Source organism: Thalassophryne amazonica, chromosome 2, assembly GCF_902500255.1.
Source record: "Thalassophryne amazonica chromosome 2, fThaAma1.1, whole genome shotgun sequence".
In the NCBI taxonomy this organism is placed as follows: Eukaryota; Metazoa; Chordata; class Actinopteri; order Batrachoidiformes; family Batrachoididae; genus Thalassophryne; species Thalassophryne amazonica.
Window position 1 is genome coordinate 85,006,327 of NC_047104.1, and position 19,339 is coordinate 85,025,665.

Genomic DNA, 19,339 nt, shown 5'->3' on the forward strand with positions numbered 1-19,339 from the left:
TGTGAAAACAACTGTCTCCTTCTTTCATGGTCTCTCTGTGTCTTCAATCAGCTTTGAGCAGAATGCAAATGTACCTCAAAGTAGGCAAAATTTTAACCAACTACAGCTTCATGCATAAACATGACAGCATAAATGTAACCAGTCACTGTCATCCATTCTAATCTGAAAAGATGGCCTGGGGCAATGGAAACCAGCTGTTGCTAATGTTTGTTTGATGCAATTTAAAGAAACTTCAAACTTAAGAGAATAAAACATCAACAACAGCAAGATGAAAGTTTTGAGTTTCCTCAGCAAAACTGTTTTCAAAGTTTGTGTAGTATGTGACAGTATTGAAAGAGCTGGATAAAGATCAACCAGATATGAGACAAGCTAGAGAGACGGTAAACATACAGAACTGCACACTTGTCTCACAGGTTAGTACACTGTAACAAATTTCTTTTTTACTTTACAGTACCTTACTGGCAGCCAGAGTTGCCAGATGGGTATTGTTTTTCTACAGTTTTACTGTGCTGTTATTCTACAGCGTGCCTACTGTAACTTACAACACTTTGTCCTATATATAAAGCACCCAACTTACCGTGTGTGTGTGTGTGTGTGTGTGTGTGTGTGTGGGGTAAAAAGGTGGAGCATGTGAGAGTGTCGCTGTACCTGGGCAAGAAGACAAATGAAATCTGTACATAGACAAGTTCAGATAACAGGCTGTTTATTAAATCATGTTTTTTGTGGGCTGAGCAGTTGTTCTCATAATGGTTTTGCTTTGGTGTCAGCATTTAAAATTATGACCCACTGATTTCCTCTGTAATTGAGGATTAACTGGACCTAATGTCCTCAAGCTACCAATAGCCCCAACAATGCTATGGCCCTTAGCCTCTTACAGACAAGCTCGGCTAACTGCTAACCTCGGTTCAAGTATTTTTTTAGTAAAAGTAAGTCCCTTCGGCTTCTCCCTTGTTTACATTTGGGGTCGCCACAGCAAATCCAAGGTGGATCTGCATGTTGAATTGGCACAGGTTTTACGTCGGATGCCCTTCCTGACGCAACTCCACATTACATGGAGAAATGTGGCAGGGGTGGGATTTGAACCTGGAACCTTCTGAACTGAACCCAAGCGCATTAACCACTTGGCCACCACCCCCCCTTTTTAGTATTTTTTTAAATACTTGAACCAAGGTTTTGCTTTGGTGTGGGCAGTAAAATTTATGACCCATTTATTTCCTCAGTATTGTAATCATAGCTGCTAGAAATGCAAATAGAATTAGATTCAAATTTATTGCCAAGTAAGTTTTCACATACAAGGAATTTAATCTGGTATTATTGATGCAAAAACAATAAGAAAAATCATTTCAATTCAATTAATTTCATTTTATTTAATTTTATATCGTGCTAAATCACAATAAAGCTGCCTCAAGGTACTTCACACAAGCAAGGTCTAACCCTACCAACCCCTATAGCAAGCACACAGGTGACAGTGGTAAGGGGAATAAATAAATAAATAAATAAATAAAAACACTTCTGTAAGAAGTACAAGAGTAAAATAGGCAAAACTATATTCACTGTTAAATAAATATAACATAATGGAATGGGACAGTGCAAAAACAGGTGATTGGAGTACAGATGCATAGTACTTTTCAGTGCAGGGAAGACCAATCTGTACTTTGCAGTAGTGGTGGGGCAGGGTAAGTAGGGGTCTCTGGCATTGTTTGTGACCTGGGTGGGAGGGATCGGCCACAATCTTCGTTGCTCGCCTCAGGGCTCTGGAGGCATACAGATCCTATAGGGATGGTAGACAGCACTCGATCACCTTCTCTGCTGCATGGATGATACGCTGCAGTCTGCTTTTGTCCTTAGCAGTGACAGCAGCATGCCAGACGGTGATGTAAGAGGAACATGTTCACATCCAAAATTCCATCAGTCAGTTTCACTCAATGCATATACTGGCATAAACACATCTTAGATGAACTTTTCAGACAATTAACCACACAATAAGCCATGTTATTACAGGTATTTATAATAAAATGCTTAAAAATTACAGGCGTTTCCAGTAGCTGCAGCCAGCAGTCCGAGCAGCTCTGATCACTGTTGCCAACTCCTCAGTAAGGATCATTGCCGTTGGCTGTCCTAAAAGTCGCTAGAAGTTGCTAAATGACATCATCACCTAATTTACATAATTGGCCATGTGCATGTAATTATTATTGATGCTTTAGGAGAGGGGAATAACATTGTGGGAGCGACAAGTGAGCAAAAAGCACCCTAAATATGTTTAGAACTACAAATTAACTTTCTTCTGTTGATTCTCGGGCTTGGAACCAACAAAAGAGACACTCTAGTGGAATTACTTGTTTGTTTTTTGATTTTTTTTTTTTAGTTTTTTTTTTTTTTTTATTGCTTTTCTTAAGTCTAGTATTTAGTGCAGTGCTTTATTTTTGACAAAGAAAAAAAATCTGCCAAGAATTGACATGACACACAGGCAGTTGAGACCCACAGCACTTGGGCCAAAAATGATTTATGAATAGAATTTTACATGGCAAACAATAAACATGCACAGTTGCAAAGACGGATGGGGGAACCAGACTGTCTTGCGTCTATGTGAGCCAATCAGAAGCGCTCACTAAGGAGCTCTCAGCCAATGAAATGGAGTAACTTGCTGCTGGATGTCTGCCTCCTTTTCTGTGCGAGTGGAGAGGGCAGGTGGTCTCCTGTGTGTGCTTTCGGACAGGGGAGGGGCCTACTCCCACAGAAGCACCCGCTGCTCAATGAGGAGAAATATGTGCTTTCACATCAGTCTCCAAAGTGAGCCAGTCTGCGCTGTGTCAGCCTGATCCCATCAGATCTCAAAAGCTAAGCAGTGCAGTATCTGGTTAGTACTTGGATGGGAGACCTCTTCACAACACCAGCGGTTGTGTGTGTGTTTCTCAGGGTAAAACTGGAGTTGCGTCAGAAAGCGCATCCTAAAACTTGTGCCAAATACCAATGCGGAGCTGACTGTGTCGGCTGTGGCGACCCCGACCCAAAGTGGGAGCAGCTGAAATGACAACAGACACGCACACACATCAGTCTCCAGAGTCTCCAGTAACACAGGAAAAGTCGCCAGATTTCTCAGTAGTTGCTTTTTTGAAAAAAAAAAAAAAAGCTAGAGGGGTCTGAATAGTCGCTAAATTTAGCAACAAAGTTGCTAAGTTGGCAACACTAGCTCTTACCGACAGCAGTGACACACGCAATGAAAAAAAACACACAAGCTGTCTGTTCTGCCCTCAATATTAAAGTTGCTTATTGATTAGAGTAGTTGTTTTGGTAGATTTAGACCACCTGTTGTTTGTAATATATTTTACATTGTTTATTTTTTTATCTTCATCACTGTGCCTTTATTTTGACACAGGAAGTGACACTACGGAAGTAAGATTGAATGTATGCTGGTAGAAAAAAAAAACAGAGTAGAAGTGCAATATCCTCCTGCATCGTGCTCAGCCAAGTTTTCATATGTTCAGCCCATCAGAAGGCAATAACCTTTCACTGTACTGCTCTCTCTATGTGTTGTACTGCAGTACTGCAGTACAACACATAGAGAGAGCAGTACAGTGAAAAGTTATTCCATTAGATGGATTCATCCGCTGCAACTATGGAAGACGAAACAAAGGCAAAAAAAGAAAAGACGCCATCAGTGTCCAGTTCAAAGCACTCATCCTCCTCCAAGTGTTCAACTGTCAGTGCGGCTGCAAGAGCCAGAGCCACAGCTGAAGCTCCACGTACCGGGGTCACATTTGCACAAAAGGAGCTGGAACTGAAAAAACAGAGAGCCAAGTTAGATTTGGAAAAGGCCACTCTGCAAGCAGACTTAGAAGCGCTTGAACTGGAGAAAGCAGCTGCTGCTGCTGCTGCTGTTGCAGAAGCAGAAGTATTAGAGGCTGCAGCAAGGAACGAGTGTGAGGACATGTGCAGCACAAGGAGCAGCATCTCCTCAAAAACTACAAGAAGTCAAATAGAGGCATATTTAAAACACCAAGCTCAGGTCAGCTTGAACACCAGTGCACTCTCTCCAGACCCACCAGCCTTTCTCTCTGTCAAAGATTCACCACCACTTTGCATTGTGTGCCTTGGCAGTGAGAGCCATCATGACAGATGAACAGTGCAGAGTTGGATTTGTGCTCGGGAAAGCAAAGTTAGCTCCTCAACCAGAACCCACCATCTCTCACCTTGAACTGTGTGGAGCTGTACTAGATGTCAAAATGGCTGAACGGATTCTTAGTGAGCTTGACCACAAGCCAAATGCTGTGAAGTTTTACTGTGACAGCAAAGTTGTCATAGGATATATATACAATGACTCCAAACTTTGTGTATGTGCATAACCGCATTCATCGCATACGCCAGGCAACTCCTCCCCAACAGTGGCATTACGTGCATATAGATCAAAACCCAGCTGATCTGGCCACCCGGTCTGTGTCCGCATCAGGGCTCACTGACACGGTGTGGTTTAAAGGACCAGAGTTCCTTCACAAGCCGCTTCAGTCTGAAACACAGGAGTCCTTTACTCTGGTGGATCCAGAAAAGGATGTGGATGTGAGACCCGAGTTGACCACCCTGGCTACCCATACAGTTGAAGACAAACTTACCTCAGAGTGGTTTCAGCGCTTCTCCATGTGGCAGTCTTTGCTGAGAGCTGTGTCTTTCTTCGACCATCAAGCTCGTTCTTTCAGATCAGACATCCCAGAGTGTAAAGGATGGCATAAGTGCAACAAATCTCGTACTCCAGAAGAGCTAGCGGCAGCAAAGTCAGCCATTCTTCAATGTGTGCAAAAGGAGGCATATTCAGAAGAGTATTCTGCACTACAAAATAACAGAGCCATCTCAAAATCAAGTGCAATCCTGAACCTTGACCCTTTTATGTGTGACAGTCTTTTGTGGACTGGTGGACGACTGAAATATGCACCCATTGAAGCTGAGGTGAGAAATCCAGTCATTCTGGAAATGGCGTCTCACTAATTTAGAAGATCTTCACTTAGCCTGGAAAAAGAGTTTGTTGCTCTATAAAAAAGCCCTCCGTAAAGCTAGGACATCTTTCTACTCATCACTAATTGAAGAAAATAAGAACAACCCAGGTTTCTTTTCAGCACTGTAGCCAGGCTGACAAAGAGTCAGAGCTCTATTGAGCTGAGTATTCCATTAACTTTAACTAGTAATGACTTCATGACTTTCTTTGCTAACAAAATTTTGACTATTAGAGAAAAAATTACTCATAACCATCCCAAAGATGTATCGTTATCTTTGGCTGCTTTCAGTGATGCCGGTATTTGGTTAGACTGTTTCTCTTCGATTGTTCTGTCTGAGTTATTTTCATTAGTTACTTCATCCAAACCATCAACATGTTGTTAGACCCCATTCCTGCAGGCTGCTCAAGGAAGTCCTACCATTATTTAATGCTTCAATCTTAAATATGATCAACTTATCTTTGTTAGTTGGCTATGTACCACAGGCTTTTAAGGTGGCAGTAATTAAACCATTACTTAAAAAGCCATCTCTTGACCCAGCTATTTTAGCTAATTATAGGCCAATCTCCAACCTTCCTTTTCTCTCAAAGATTCTTGAGAGGGTAGTTGTAAAACAGCTAACTGATCACCTGCAGAGGAATGGTCTATTTGAAGAGGTTCAGTCAGGTTTTAGAATTCATCATAGTACAGAAACAGCATTAGTGAAGGTTACAAATGATCTTCTTATGGCTTCGGACAGTGGACTTATCTCTGTGCTTGTTCTGTTGGACCTCAGTGCTGCTTTTTGATACTGTTGACCATAAAATTTTATTACAGAGATTAGAGCATGTCATAGGTATTAAAGGCACTGCGCTGCGGTGGTTTGAATCATATTTGTCTAATAGATTACAGTTTGTTCATGTAAATGGGGAATCTTCTTCACAGACTAAAGTTAATTATGGAGTTCCACAAGGTTCTGTGCTAGGACCAATTTTATTCACTTTATACATGCTTCCCTTAGGCAGTATTATTAGACGGTATTGCTTAAATTTTCATTGTTACGCAGATGATACCCAGCTTTATCTATCCATGAAGCCAGAGGACACACACCAATTAGCTAAACTGCAGGATTGTCTTACAGACATAAAGACATGGATGACCTCTAATTTCCTGCTTTTAAACTCAGATAAAACTGAAGTTATTGTACTTGGCCCCACAAATCTTAGAAGCATGGTGTCTAACCAGATCTTTACTCTGGATGGCATTTTCCCTGACCTCTAGTAATACTGTGAGAAATCTTGGAGTCATTTTTGATCAGGATATGTCATTCAAAGCGCATATTAAACAAATATGTAGGACTGCTTTTTTGCATTTACGCAATATCTCTAAAATCAGAAAGGTCTTGTCTCAGAGTGATGCTGAAAAACTAATTCATGCATTTATTTCCTCTAGGCTGGACTATTGTAATTCTTTATTATCAGGTTGTCCTAAAAGTTCCCTAAAAAGCCTTCAGTTAATTCAAAATGCTGCAGCTAGAGTACTGACGGGGACTAGCAGGAGAGAGCATATCTCACCCGTGTTGGCCTCTCTTCATTGGCTTCCTGTTAATTCTAGAATAGAATTTAAAATTCTTCTTCTTATAAGGTTTTGAATAATCAGGTCCCATCTTATCTCAGGGACCTCGTAGTACCATATCACCCTAATAGAGCGCTTCGCTCTCAGACTGCAGGCTTACTTGTAGTTCCTAGGGTTTGTAAGAGTAGAATGGGAGGCAGAGCCTTCAGCTTTCAGGCTCCTCTCCTGTGGAACCAGCTCCCAATTCAGATCAGGGAGACAGATACCCTCTCTACTTTTAAGATTAGGCTTAAAACTTTCCTTTTCGCTAAGGCTTATAGTTAGGGCTGGATCGGGTGACCCTGGACTATCCCTTTGTTATGCTGCTTTAGACGTAGACTGTGGGGGGGTTCCCATGATGCACTGTTTCTTTCTCTTTTTGCTCTGTATGCATCACTCCGCATTTAATCATTAGTGATCGATCTCTGCCCCCCTCCACAGCATGTCTTTTTCCTGGTTCTTTCCCTCAGCCCCAACCAGTCTCAGCAGAAGACTGCCCCTCCCTGAGCCTGGTTCTGCTGGAGGTTTCTTCCTGTTAAGAGGGAGTTTTTCCTTCCCACTGTTGCCAAGTGCTTGCTCACAGGGGGTCGTTTTGACCGTTGGGGTTTTTCATGATTGTTGTATGGCCTTGCCTTACAATATAAAGCGCCTTGGGGCAACTGTTTGTTGTGATTTGGCGCTATATAAAAAAAAAGTTGATTGATTGATTGATTCTTCCAAAACATAGTCATGTCACAAGTTTACTTGTGAGCCATTATCACGTAAAGGTAGAACACCAGGGGTGACAGTTAACAGAGGCAGCAGTCAGGGCTGCTGGCCTATGGATTGTTGCTGGCAAAAGGCTGATTGGCTCAGTACTCAATCACTGCGTCATCTGCCGTAAGCTCAGAGGGAAGCTTGAGATCCAAAAATGGCTGACCTACCTCCAGAATGCCTCAGCTTGGCCCCACCATTCACATATGTAGGTTTAGATGTTTTTGGCCCATGGAATGTGGTCACCAGACGCACCAGAGGTGGTGCAGCACAAAATAAGAGGTGGGCTATACTCTTTACGTGCATGAGTACCAGGGCGGTGCATGTGAAAGTTATTGAATCAATGGACATAGCTAGTTGCATCAATGCCCTCAGAAGGTTTTTTGCGGTGAGAGGGCCAGCAAGATCAGCTGAGATCTGATGGAGGTACAAACCTTGTTGGAGCCAGTTTAGAACTGGGCATGAGGAAAGGTGACATAAGTCAACAAAACATTCAAGGGTACCTACATGCAAATGGCTGTACATGGGAGTTCAACCCCCCACACACATCCCACATGGGAGGCATTTGGGAACGCATGATTGATGTAACCTGCAGGATATTGGACAACATGCTGCTGAAAAACAGACATACTCACCTGACTCACGACATCCTTTGTACTCTGCTAGCAGAAGTGTCTGCCATTGTCAATGCAAGACCATTAGTTCCTGTTTCCTCTGATCCCGCTTCTCCAATGCTACTGACTCCGGCTATGCTCCTCACACAAAAACCAGGGGTGCCTGCTCCAGCTGGGGGTTTCACTGAAAAGGATCTGTTCAAGTGTCAGTGGAGACAAGTGCAGGCACTGGCAAATGAGTTTTGGAAATGATGGAAAAATGAATACCTCCACACTCTTCAACCACATCGCAAGTGGCGCACCGCATACCGAAACCTGCAGACCAGGGATATTGTGCTTCTCAAACAGACTCTTTAAGTGGCATCAGTTAATGCCAGACGGGGAGTGTTCTGCCCTCAATATTAAAGTTGCTTATTGATTAGAGTAGTTGTTTTGGTAGGTTTAGACCACCTGTTGTTTGTAATATATTTTACATTTATTTTTTTATCTTTGTCATTGCGCCTTTATTTTGACACAGGAATTGACACTACGGAAGATTGAATGTATGCTGGTATAAAAAAAACAGAGTAGAAGTGCCATTTCCTCCTGCGTCGTGCTCAGCCAAGTTTTCATATGTTCAGCCCATCAGAAGGCAATAACTTTTCACAGTACTGCTCTCTCTATGTGTTGTACTGCAGCAGTACAACACATAGAGAGAGCAGTACACTGTCACTCAAAACAGCCTAATGTGTGTGGAGAATTTGTTTTTGTGAACATCTGATTAACATGATGATAATGGTGGTGATGATGATGATGTATCAAAGACAAAAAATACATATTTAAATTGCATCAGTATATTTGATCTTATATATATGAGGTCTATTAGAAAAGTATCCGACCTTTTTATTTTTTCAAAAACCATATGGATTTGAATCACGTGTGATTGCGTCAGCCAAGCTTGAACCTTCGTGCGCATGCGTGAGTTTTTTCACGCCTGTCGGTTGCGTCATTCGCCTGTGGGCAGGCTTTGAGTGAGGAGTGGTCCACCCTCTCGTCGTTTTTTTCATTGTTTAGGAATGGCTCAGAGACTGCCGCTTTGCTTGATCAAACATTTTTCAGAAACTGTGAGGGACATCAAAGTGGACACCATTCGGGAAATTCAGATGGTTTTTGGTGAAAATTTTATGGGCTTCAAAGAGATTACAGAGTGTTACTGTCACTGTAAGGACGGCCCAGAGTGACTGGTGGTGCGCCGCGCTCCGAAGCCGCCATCGACAGGCTGAGCGACCATTTCATTTCTAAACGGATGGCTGTATGGATTCGTGACCATCGTGTGCAATTTCTCTGGTTATCACAAGAGCTGGACATCAACCATTTTCTGTCAGATTTCACTTTTAACAAGAGATTTTGTCATGGAAAGCCGAGCGGAGGCTTCGCGCGTCACGATGGATTCGCTACTGGAGCAAGACAAAACCACTTCCATTTTGGTCTCACAGGACAGCTTTGAGATGGCGTTCACACAGCTGTCGGTGGTTTTTCCATCGAGTGATTATCCGAGAAATTGTGGATGTGCTTGGACATGCCAGAACATGTCCTGTGAGGCTTGATCACGGCGTTGCTTTGCGCCATGCGGCAACTGCGCGACGCGCGAAGCCTCCGCTCCTCTTTCCATGACAAAAACTCCTGTAACAGTGGAATGTGCTGTTCATTTCCAAACTGGACGCTGTGTTTTATCCGGGATGTCATCTGGTTAGCACAGGAATTGTGAAAAGACGTGGACATCAGCACTTTTTCGGCACATTGAGACAGACGTGCGGAGGAATTCCGCTCGTTACGGCGGTGCCGCATGGCGCAAAGCAACGCCGTGATGAAGCCTCACAGGACATGTTCTGGCATGTCCAGGCACATCCACAATTTCTCGGATAATCACTCGATGGAAAAACCACTGACAGCTGTCTGAACGCCATCTCAAAGCCGTCCTGTGAGACCAAAACAGAGGTGGTTTTGTCTCGCTCCAGTAGCGAATCCATCGTGATGCGCGAAGCCTCCGTTCGGCTTTCCATGACAAAATCTCTTGTTAAAAGTGAAATCTGCCGGAAAATGGTTGATGTCCAGCTCTTGTGATAACCAGAGAAATAGCACACGATGGTCACGGATCCATACAGCCAATCCATGAAATGAAATGGTCGCTCAGCCTGTCGATGGCGGCTTCGGAGCGCGGCGCACCACCAGTTGCTCTGAGCCGTCCTTAAAGCCACAGTAACACTCAGTAATCTCTTTGAAGCCCATAAAAGTTTTCACCAAACACCATCTGAATTTCTCGAATGGTGTCACTTTGATGTCCGTCACAGTTCTGAAAAAATGTTTGATCAAGCAAAGCGGCAGTCTCTGAGCCATTCCTAACAATGAAAAAAACGACGAGAGGGGTGGACCACTCCTCACTCAAGCCTGTTCACAGGCGAATGATGCAACCGACAGGCGTGAAAAAACTCACGCATGCGCACGAAGGTTCAAGCTTGGCTGATTGCAATCACACGTGATTCAAATCCATATGGTTTTTGAAAAAAATAATAAGGTCGGATACTTTTCTAATAGACCTCGTATATTGATCTTACATCTATATTGATCAAGATGTTTTCATTTCTTCAACTGATTCAGCAGAGTAAGCAAAATTATATTCAGAGGTGTACTTAACAAGTGAACCGCTGTCTCAACAAGGAAAAAGTGAAGTAACAATTTGCATAGATTTTTTTTTTTTTAAGTTATTTACAACTTGACTACATTTATTTCAACTTAACTGGCAGAAGTCTTATGGCATTACCTCAGTTGAAAGTGAAATAACTAAGCTGAAATTACCTCGAAAGATTGATGCAAATTCTTACATAATTTTTTCTCGTTGAGACAGCGGGTTCCATTTTTTTTAGAGAGTGACCACAGTAGTAACTGTGTTTTTCCCCATTCTCTAACTAATAATATGGTCACTGCATCTACTTTTTTATTTTTTTGCTATATGCATTCTACCCAGTGAGTCTTTCTGCTAGTTACTGTAGAAAGATTACAGTTCTGTTCACTGGTAAGTTGCAGTTTCCCTCACAGTATAATTAACACAACCCTATGGCAAAAGAAACAAGAGTATCTTGTAGAAAAGATAGAAGAGGCTCATCATACCCTCAGAAAACTGCCATCAACATCCCAAGACAACCCCTGACCTTGAGTCCGTAGACAAAGAGGGTCAACCACCAAGGAAGCCCTGCTCTAGCGATAATGGGCAAGATGGAAACAAAATACATCGCAACACAGTTTGTTTATGATTTGACTGATATTAGATAAACCCAGATAAGTATCAGTAGACTCATGTCAGTGCTCACTTTGTAATTTCTGCTACTCATCTTTTTGGTTTTTGTTTTTTTTTTGTTGTTGTTGTTGTTGTTTTGTTTTGTTTTTGTGCAAGTGCTTTCACAGGAATCAACCTGCCCGTAGTAACAGCGTTCACCAAATAAAAAATTCAGGAGGCTCCAAAATATTTTCTAGCTTGTGTGAGGTACCTCAATTGCCTAACCACAAATTCTGAATCAAAATATTCTGTGGATTTTTTTTTATTTTTTTTTTTAGTTTTCATCTTCTTCATCTCCTCTGGCTGTGTTGAGGGATCAAACATCAAAAACACTCAAGTTCAGAGATTCACATCAGGCCCTAAACCTGTGTATTAAAGCTCTTAGATCAGTATCCCTGTTGGCATTTACAGCTGGCTCCTTACTGTCCTTGATCTTCTTCACTAGCATGAACAGTTGGGGACGAACTAATAAGCAAAGGGTTAAGGCTTTGCAATCCCCAGGAGCCATGAGAGAGGTGGCTGAATGTCTCTTCCCTTCTCCCTGTCACGGTCTCCATTGCAATATTAATGGGTGCCAAAAAGGGCCAACAATATGTTTTAAAAAATTATGTGAGCTGTCTACGAGCTGCCATGACACAATCTTAAGCAATGAGCCACTGCCAGCTTCTCCTGCAATACTGTGAGAGTGGTGAGCTGCAAAGTTGAAAAGAAAGTACAAAAATAAATAAAAAATCAGTCTGTGCAGATGTGATGTAGATTACAGCCATGATTTACAGCCAGCTGAATTTTAATGGTTGGCAGGAGCTTCCACACCTCCAGCAAAGCTCTATGCCTCTGTGCTGACCGTACAATATCAAACATCACAAAGCTAATACATTTTATATGCATGTCTCCCCAAGTATTTCACTTTTTTCTTGCCAATTTGGCAAGTAGAATGCTGTTTTCAGAATGTTGTGAATCACATGATGAAAGTTTTCTGGATGTTCCTAGATTTTTGTTATTTTTCAGACAAACCAAGATAAATTTCAGGGAAATAAAAGACGTTATTTGTCAGAATAAATGTCTTCTGGACCCTGTATTGGGGAATTTGTGTTCTGTTGTGGAGTTTTGAGCAAGTTTAAAAACCCAGCTAATTGCACTTTCTTATGAAGCAACTTGCCCATTCAACATAAAGCCATTGTGAGAATATTTTTTGAAACAAGTCAAGTCTGGGAGCATACACTGACACTGCACTTTTCTGCATCTACAACACCACGGAAAGCCTTGGGTCCTGGATGGTAACCACCCATGCAGACAACTGGTCCATCCCCACAGCTCTAAAATAACCATATACAGGGGTAAAATAAGTATTGAACACCATTTTTATTAAATATAAATATATATGAATATATAGAAATAAATATATTTCTAAAGGTGCTGTTGACATAAAATTTTCACTAGAAATGGATAAGAACCCAAGTGATCCATACATGCAAAGGAACCAGACCAAATAAGTACAGAAATTAAGCTAATGTGTAATAAAATGGGATGACACAGGGAAAAGGTATTGAACACGCTTACTGAAATTTATTTAATAGTTTGTACAAAAGCGGACTTGGTAATAATAGCTTCAAGGCACCTCCTGTATGGAGAAACTAGTCACATGCATTGCTCAGGTGTGATTTTGGCCCACTGTTCCGCTCTTCAAATCTCGAAGATTCAGTGGACCTCTTCTATGAACTGTGAACTTTAGTTCTTTCCATAGATTTTCTTTTGGATTCAAGTCATTGGCTGGACCATTCTAGCAGCTTTATTTTCATGCTCTGAAACCCTTTGAGAGTTTCCTTGGCTCTGTGTTTGGGATCACTGTTTTGCTGAAATGTCCAATGTTGATTCTGTTATGTGGGCCGCCCGAAGAGGAGGTACTGCTGGCCAACGCCAGAGGGCGCCCTGCCTGTAGTCGGGTTTCAGGCACCAGAGGGCGCAGTCACCACCCAGGAGCCAGGACTACCAGCTATCAGTAATCATCATCACTGCACCATAAAAGCCTGGAGGAGACACCACATCTCTGCCGAGATATCAGTTTACCACTCAGGTAATTCTCTCAGCCGTTGTTTCTGTGCCGAACGCACATACCTTGTTTGTTCTGAACTTTTTGCAGGTGTACCTGGAACTCTACTTACAGCTGGAGCTGGGTTTGTGGACGGTGGGGGAGTGACAATCTTCACTCCTCATTCCACTTACGTTAAGTAGTAGTTCAGGCTCTGCCGTTAACTGGTTCCAGAGTTGGAGGTGGAGGTGTTCCCTCCAAGTGGATAAACATTGTGAGTTGCTGACTGCTTACTGGGTGTCCACACACCCACCATTAACCTGTTTTTGTTCCTGCCAGCAGTACCGGATCTGACAGCTGAAGTAGAGGCCACCTGGGGACTCGGGACTTGGTGGCTTCGGTGTACTGCAGGCCTTCGTTGGCGGCGGAACCTTGTGGGCCCCGGCTCTTCTCTGGATAGGCGTCTCCTACCCTCGGGCCTGCCCACACGTCACCTGTTGTATTTTGTAATTGACTGTATAAAAGCAGTATTCGACCTGTTGTGCACATTTGCCACAATAAATTGTATTTATTGGACTATCTATTGACCGTTCATTTGCGCCCCCTGTTGTGGGTCCGTGTCATTACACTTCCCCACAGTTTCATTGTCATACTCTTGGTAGATTTTTATCAAGAATGCCTTGGTACTTTTGTCCATTCATCCTTCCTTCCATTATATGAAGTTTGCCAGTGCTACATGCTGAAAAACAGCCCCACACCATGATGTTCCCACCTCCTTGCTGTTGGTGTGGTATTTTCAGGGTGATGTGCAGTACCATTTATGGTGTGTATTTTGCTATGTGCAGAGTTCAGTTTTGGTCTTATCTGACCAGACTATATTCTCCCAGTATTTCCAACCCAGTCTCACGGCAAGTCGTGATTCAGCAGCATGAAATATACATGAATCTATTGGTTTGTGATATTGTGACGAAAAGCGCCTCATTTTCGTCACGGCAGCACAAATTCATTCTAATTCATTCCATGATGGCTGCACAAAATTAAAAGTGAAGTGGAGGGGGGGGGGGTTGGGGTGGTTATGGTTAGGGTGGGGGGAAGGAGTAGCATTAGGTTATGGTTAAGGTTAGGGTCAGGGTAGGAGTAGGAGTAGGGTTAGTAATAGTGAGTTTAAAAAAAAACCTGTCACGAAAATTTGACTCATTTCATCATGGGAAAAGGAGCTTCACTGTGCTTTTTCTTCAGCAGTGGAGTCTTCCGTGGTGAGCGTGCAGACAGGCTGTGTTGGTTGAATGCATTACTTACTGTTTTCTTTGATATAATTGTTCAGTTGCTCTCCACAAGTGGTCCTTGGCTCTTGGATAACTCTTTTGATCATTCTTTTCACTTATCTGTCAGAAATCTTGTGAGGAGCACCTGGTCATGGCTGGTTTATGGTGAAATGATGTTCTTTCCATTTTCAGATTATGACCCTACAGTGCTTACTGGAACATTTACAAGTTTAGAAATCCTTCTGTAACCAATGTCATCAGTATGTTTTGCAACAATAAGGTTGCGAACATTTTGAGAGAGCTCTTTGCTTTCACCCATCATTAAATGTTTGTTGCGTGACACCTTGGTAATGACATCTTTTTATAGGCCATCAGTTGGGACTGAAGTAGCTGATATTAATTTGCACTGATAAAGGGCAGGACTGCTTTCTAATTACTAATAGAGTTCAGCTGGTGTCTTGACTTTCCATATCTTTTTTGCACCTCCCTTTCTCCATGTGTTCAATACTTTTTTCTTGTCATTTCACATTATTACACATAATTTATGGACATCTATGGTTTGATTTCTTTGTATGTGTGGATTGCTTGAGTTATTACCGACATCTGGTGAACATTTCATGTTAATCACACCTTTAGAATTTACTGAGAAATATTGTGATGTATTCAATACCTATTTTACCTGCTGTATCTGCTTTAGCCAGGTGAACTGTGGGTGTCTTCTTGGCTGGATCATGCGCAGAGAAACGGGCCACATGGCCAAAATATTGTAGCTGATGCTCCCTCAGAATGCAAGTGCTACTTCTCATACTAGTCTCTCTTAGTAAAAGCTTGTTTAATACAAAAACATTGCAGCGGGACCAAAGGATTCTACGAAGACACCTAGTACCAAAGACATCCTGTCATCACCTTACATCACTGATTAGCATCCAAGTCTCACAACTATACAGCAAGACGAGCAGCACCAGGACCATAAAGACTTGGACCTTTGTTCACCTGCAAAGCAATGTTAACAAAAGTTGTAGTGTCCACTGTAGTGATAAACAAGTCCAAATATTTTCATCAATATCAATTAACAGTTAACATTAGTGTAGATGTTGTCATTGCTGTTAGCATGACATTAGCAGAGTCTTATCTAATTTTAATGGTGGTTAACAAAACACTTTGCATTACTGCCACAAAATGCACAGGACTGTAGCAGCAGCCTGACAAAACAACAGAGTAAAAGACCTACACTGAAAATGTTATTGAAGTCAATTTGTCACCTCAAAATATTTTATTTAATTTTTTTGTATTTAACTACAAAACTAATTAAAAAAAAAACAATGCATTAAGTATAAAAATAAAAGTACTCATGATGTGGAATGGTGCATTTGAGGCCTATATATTATATTTTTTAGATTATATTTATTGATTATTGCCCTTTATCATTATATGATTTCACTTCAGTGTCTTCAGTGACACTGTGCAATGCAAATGCTGTTATAACAGATCTACTGGTGCCAGTCTAGTCATGTTATATATTTATCACTTTTGTTGTAATTTCCAACTTTATGTTAATCAGAAACTGGCGACCTGTCCAGAGTGCTTCTTGCCCTTCTAGCCTCCCTGTGACCCTTCACTAAAATGTGCCTGTATACAACTAGAAAATGAATGACTGAATGAATGTTGATAAGAAACCAGACAGGATTTGACTGTTAGAATGCACTTCACAACATGTAGAATTTCAAAATTTCTTAGAGATCATCCCCCACATGCCCACTTTGCTGGGTTTTGGATGCAGCTGCTTTGCATCCATCCCTCTAATCCTGCCGACTCGCCACAAAATGTTCAGTTTTCTTTTTCTGACCTCACTTTCATCACTATAAAAGAGACATATTACATTGAGTAGCAAAGCGTAATCATATGATTAATAATAATTGAAGTGTTTGCTAATTGCACTGAATGTGCCAAAGACATTGTCAAATTTCTGTTATTTAGGCATAACTCTGCTGTTGAGTAAGCATCAACTACATCTACCAGAGACTGTTATAATGAAGAGCAACACACACAAATTCCCACAGATGATGACTGAACTGGAGAATTACAATCATACACAGATCCCAATGTGACAGCACTTGTGTGTGTGTTCCAGTAGTGAGTCCAGTTCTTTACACCTGGGCAGCAAGACTGGATCCAATTACAAGCCAGTTACATTGTATCTTACTGTTCGGCAAACAACGTGTATCCACTAAAAGGATTAACAGTCAAACACAGAATCTTTAAATTCATCTAATTTGTATTAATGCAATTTTCAGCTACATTTTCACTCTTATATTTTATATAATTTTAGTACATTCTTGCAACTTGTGTTCTAGTGAATAAAGGGGAATCTGAGACATCCAATTCATGAAGGGTGTTGAAAATAATGTGCCTGAGACAGGCAGGAATGGGAGTTTGCTATTCATGTCATACATGCTGCTCCCTTATAGGCTTATACATGTCCCAAAACAGTATAACTGATCATTTGCAGCCACAGTATCAACTGTCTCGCCTGCCTGAAGAGCAAGACACTTACTCCGCTGGCCTGAAAACAGAATGCTCAGCAGGGCGGAATCCATCCTGCAGCCCTCATTGAGATGCAAGGCACTGCACTTTAAGATATACCCTGTTAAACTCCCAAATCCCCACGATGGAATTTAAGCTGCTAAAATTGTGACACACTCAGTGCTTTTAATGCTAGAACAATCTGGTGAAGCCAAAACACAAAGTACACTTCTACAAAGTTTGCGTGTCTAAATAGGTGTACATACTGTATGTGTCTCTTATATAATATCAATAGTGGAAAAAAAAAAACATGTTAGTTTTCTGTGATAAAGTTGTTAAGTCTAATGTCATGAATGATTTTGGTTTTTGGTTTTGGGGGATGATGCCAGTATGAATATAAACAAATTTTTAGCTAAGTGGCCCCAATAATACATGTTCTCTAATCACTGACATTAGTTTCATGCAGCTACACTTTTATTTAACTGCATCAACACTTAAAAAAAATAAAAAATTGTATGCACATCTGAGTCTTGAGTTCAGAACAGTGTCAAGATCATTTTTTTGCCTATTCAATGCATGTGTAACATGATTGTTGTGTGTGGATGTCATTAATGTCCTATTTTGGCACTCCAGGAGTAAGTCAAGGAATCTGTGGAGACCCAGGAATCCCCCCACATGGTGTACGTCTGGGAGGGGAAGAGTTTAAAACCAAGAGCCTGCTGCGTTTCAGCTGTGAGGCGGGATACATCCTGATGGGCTCAGCTGAAAGGACCTGCCTTCACAATGGAACTTGGAGTGGCACACAGCCCGTGTGTCAAGGTGAGGAGGCAATTCAACTTTCAGTCATATGACCGATGAAACAACATGAGTTCTGCCATCTCAGAGATGTCAAAACTCCTCAGACGGAAAAGTAATAATAATTTGCTCATAGAACTTGATTCAGTAAGAGCAGTTGGAAAGATCATTTTGTTTTTAGAGCCATCATAAGTATGTATATACTGTCATGTGATGTTATGTATATTTAGTTAATTTCAATATCATTTACACAGAGGAGAAAAATATGACATTTTTTGAGAGCTCTCTCTCTCTCTCTCTCTCACATTCATGTGCAAGCACAAATCTGCATATTCAGGTCCCCATATGATAAATAAGATGAGAATATTAATATGCGGCAAGGCTTGAAGCAGTTGTACCTCACTGATGTGCACATTTGCCATCAGCGTCTGAATAAACTCCACCATCTCATGCTCCCTAGCTCTGACACAGGTGAAGTTAAGTTGTAAAATACACGAAGAAAGGGCATCGAAAACAACCATTAATCCTCAAGGTTCCAGAAACGTAGAAAAAAGTCTTACAAATATTGATTTGGACTCATCAACAAGCCCATGGACCCCAGAGCTTTAAACAACATTAGTGTAAATACTCAAGGAAAAAAAAAAAACCTCACCTCATGGGGCAGGTTGTTGCTGCATCATTAACGAACTAGAAATCCTTTTACTTACCCCTGCTTTCACAATACCACAATAATATACAGTGGTGTGAAAAAGTGTTTGCCCCCTTGAGCTTTCTCATGTAATGCACAGTATTTTTTTTAGGACATCAAAAAACAAAACAAAAAATTCTGTCTTTGTATATTAACATTTCTAAAATGATCCCCTTAAGTTCAGAGTGAAAAGTAATCTCTGCGTCATGAATTAAAAGAAACAAAAATCTAAAAGCCAAAATGATGGTGTGAATAAGTAGTTACCCCCTTTAGTATAGCACATGTAAATCATCACTTTTACATTGTTTTCTTCAGACAAGTCAGGGGATGGATACATGAACATTTCCAAAATATTGATTATGTCTTGAACTTTATTTACATGAATTATGAAGAAACACAAACAGTATGGCACTCTATGGTAAATCTGTGTGGAGGCGATAGTTATCAAAAACTGAGTGACTGTATACAAAGGAGATTAGAGAGGAAAGCCACCAAGACTATCCCTGAAAAAGTTATAGGCTTCTGTGGCTGTGATTGATGAAGCTGTGCATAGTGCAAGTTTTGCATTTTGCATCACCACTCATGCCTTTATAGAGGAGTTGCACAGAGATTTTTTTTCCGCTAAACACATCAAATCTATGTTTGAATCTCAGATGTGTCTTCTGGCAAATTGTAGTTGAACTTTCAAGTCTTCTTTTTTAAATGATAAAACCTTCTCTATACCACTTCATCATAAAGATGTATAACTGGTGGTGCAAAATGCAAAACTTCCACAATACACAAC

General features: G+C 41.2%; 1 protein-coding gene across 1 annotated transcript in view; it reads left to right on the top strand.

Moving 5' to 3' along the window:
* The window catches only part of LOC117503844 (CUB and sushi domain-containing protein 1-like), a 2,069,078-nt gene that overhangs the window by 1,875,038 nt on the left and 174,701 nt on the right, over nt 1-19,339 (top strand). The window contains exon 60 of the mRNA XM_034163109.1: nt 17,706-17,891. Within this exon, the coding sequence (XP_034019000.1) occupies nt 17,706-17,891 (186 nt within the window). The remainder of the gene's footprint in view (nt 1-17,705; nt 17,892-19,339) is intronic.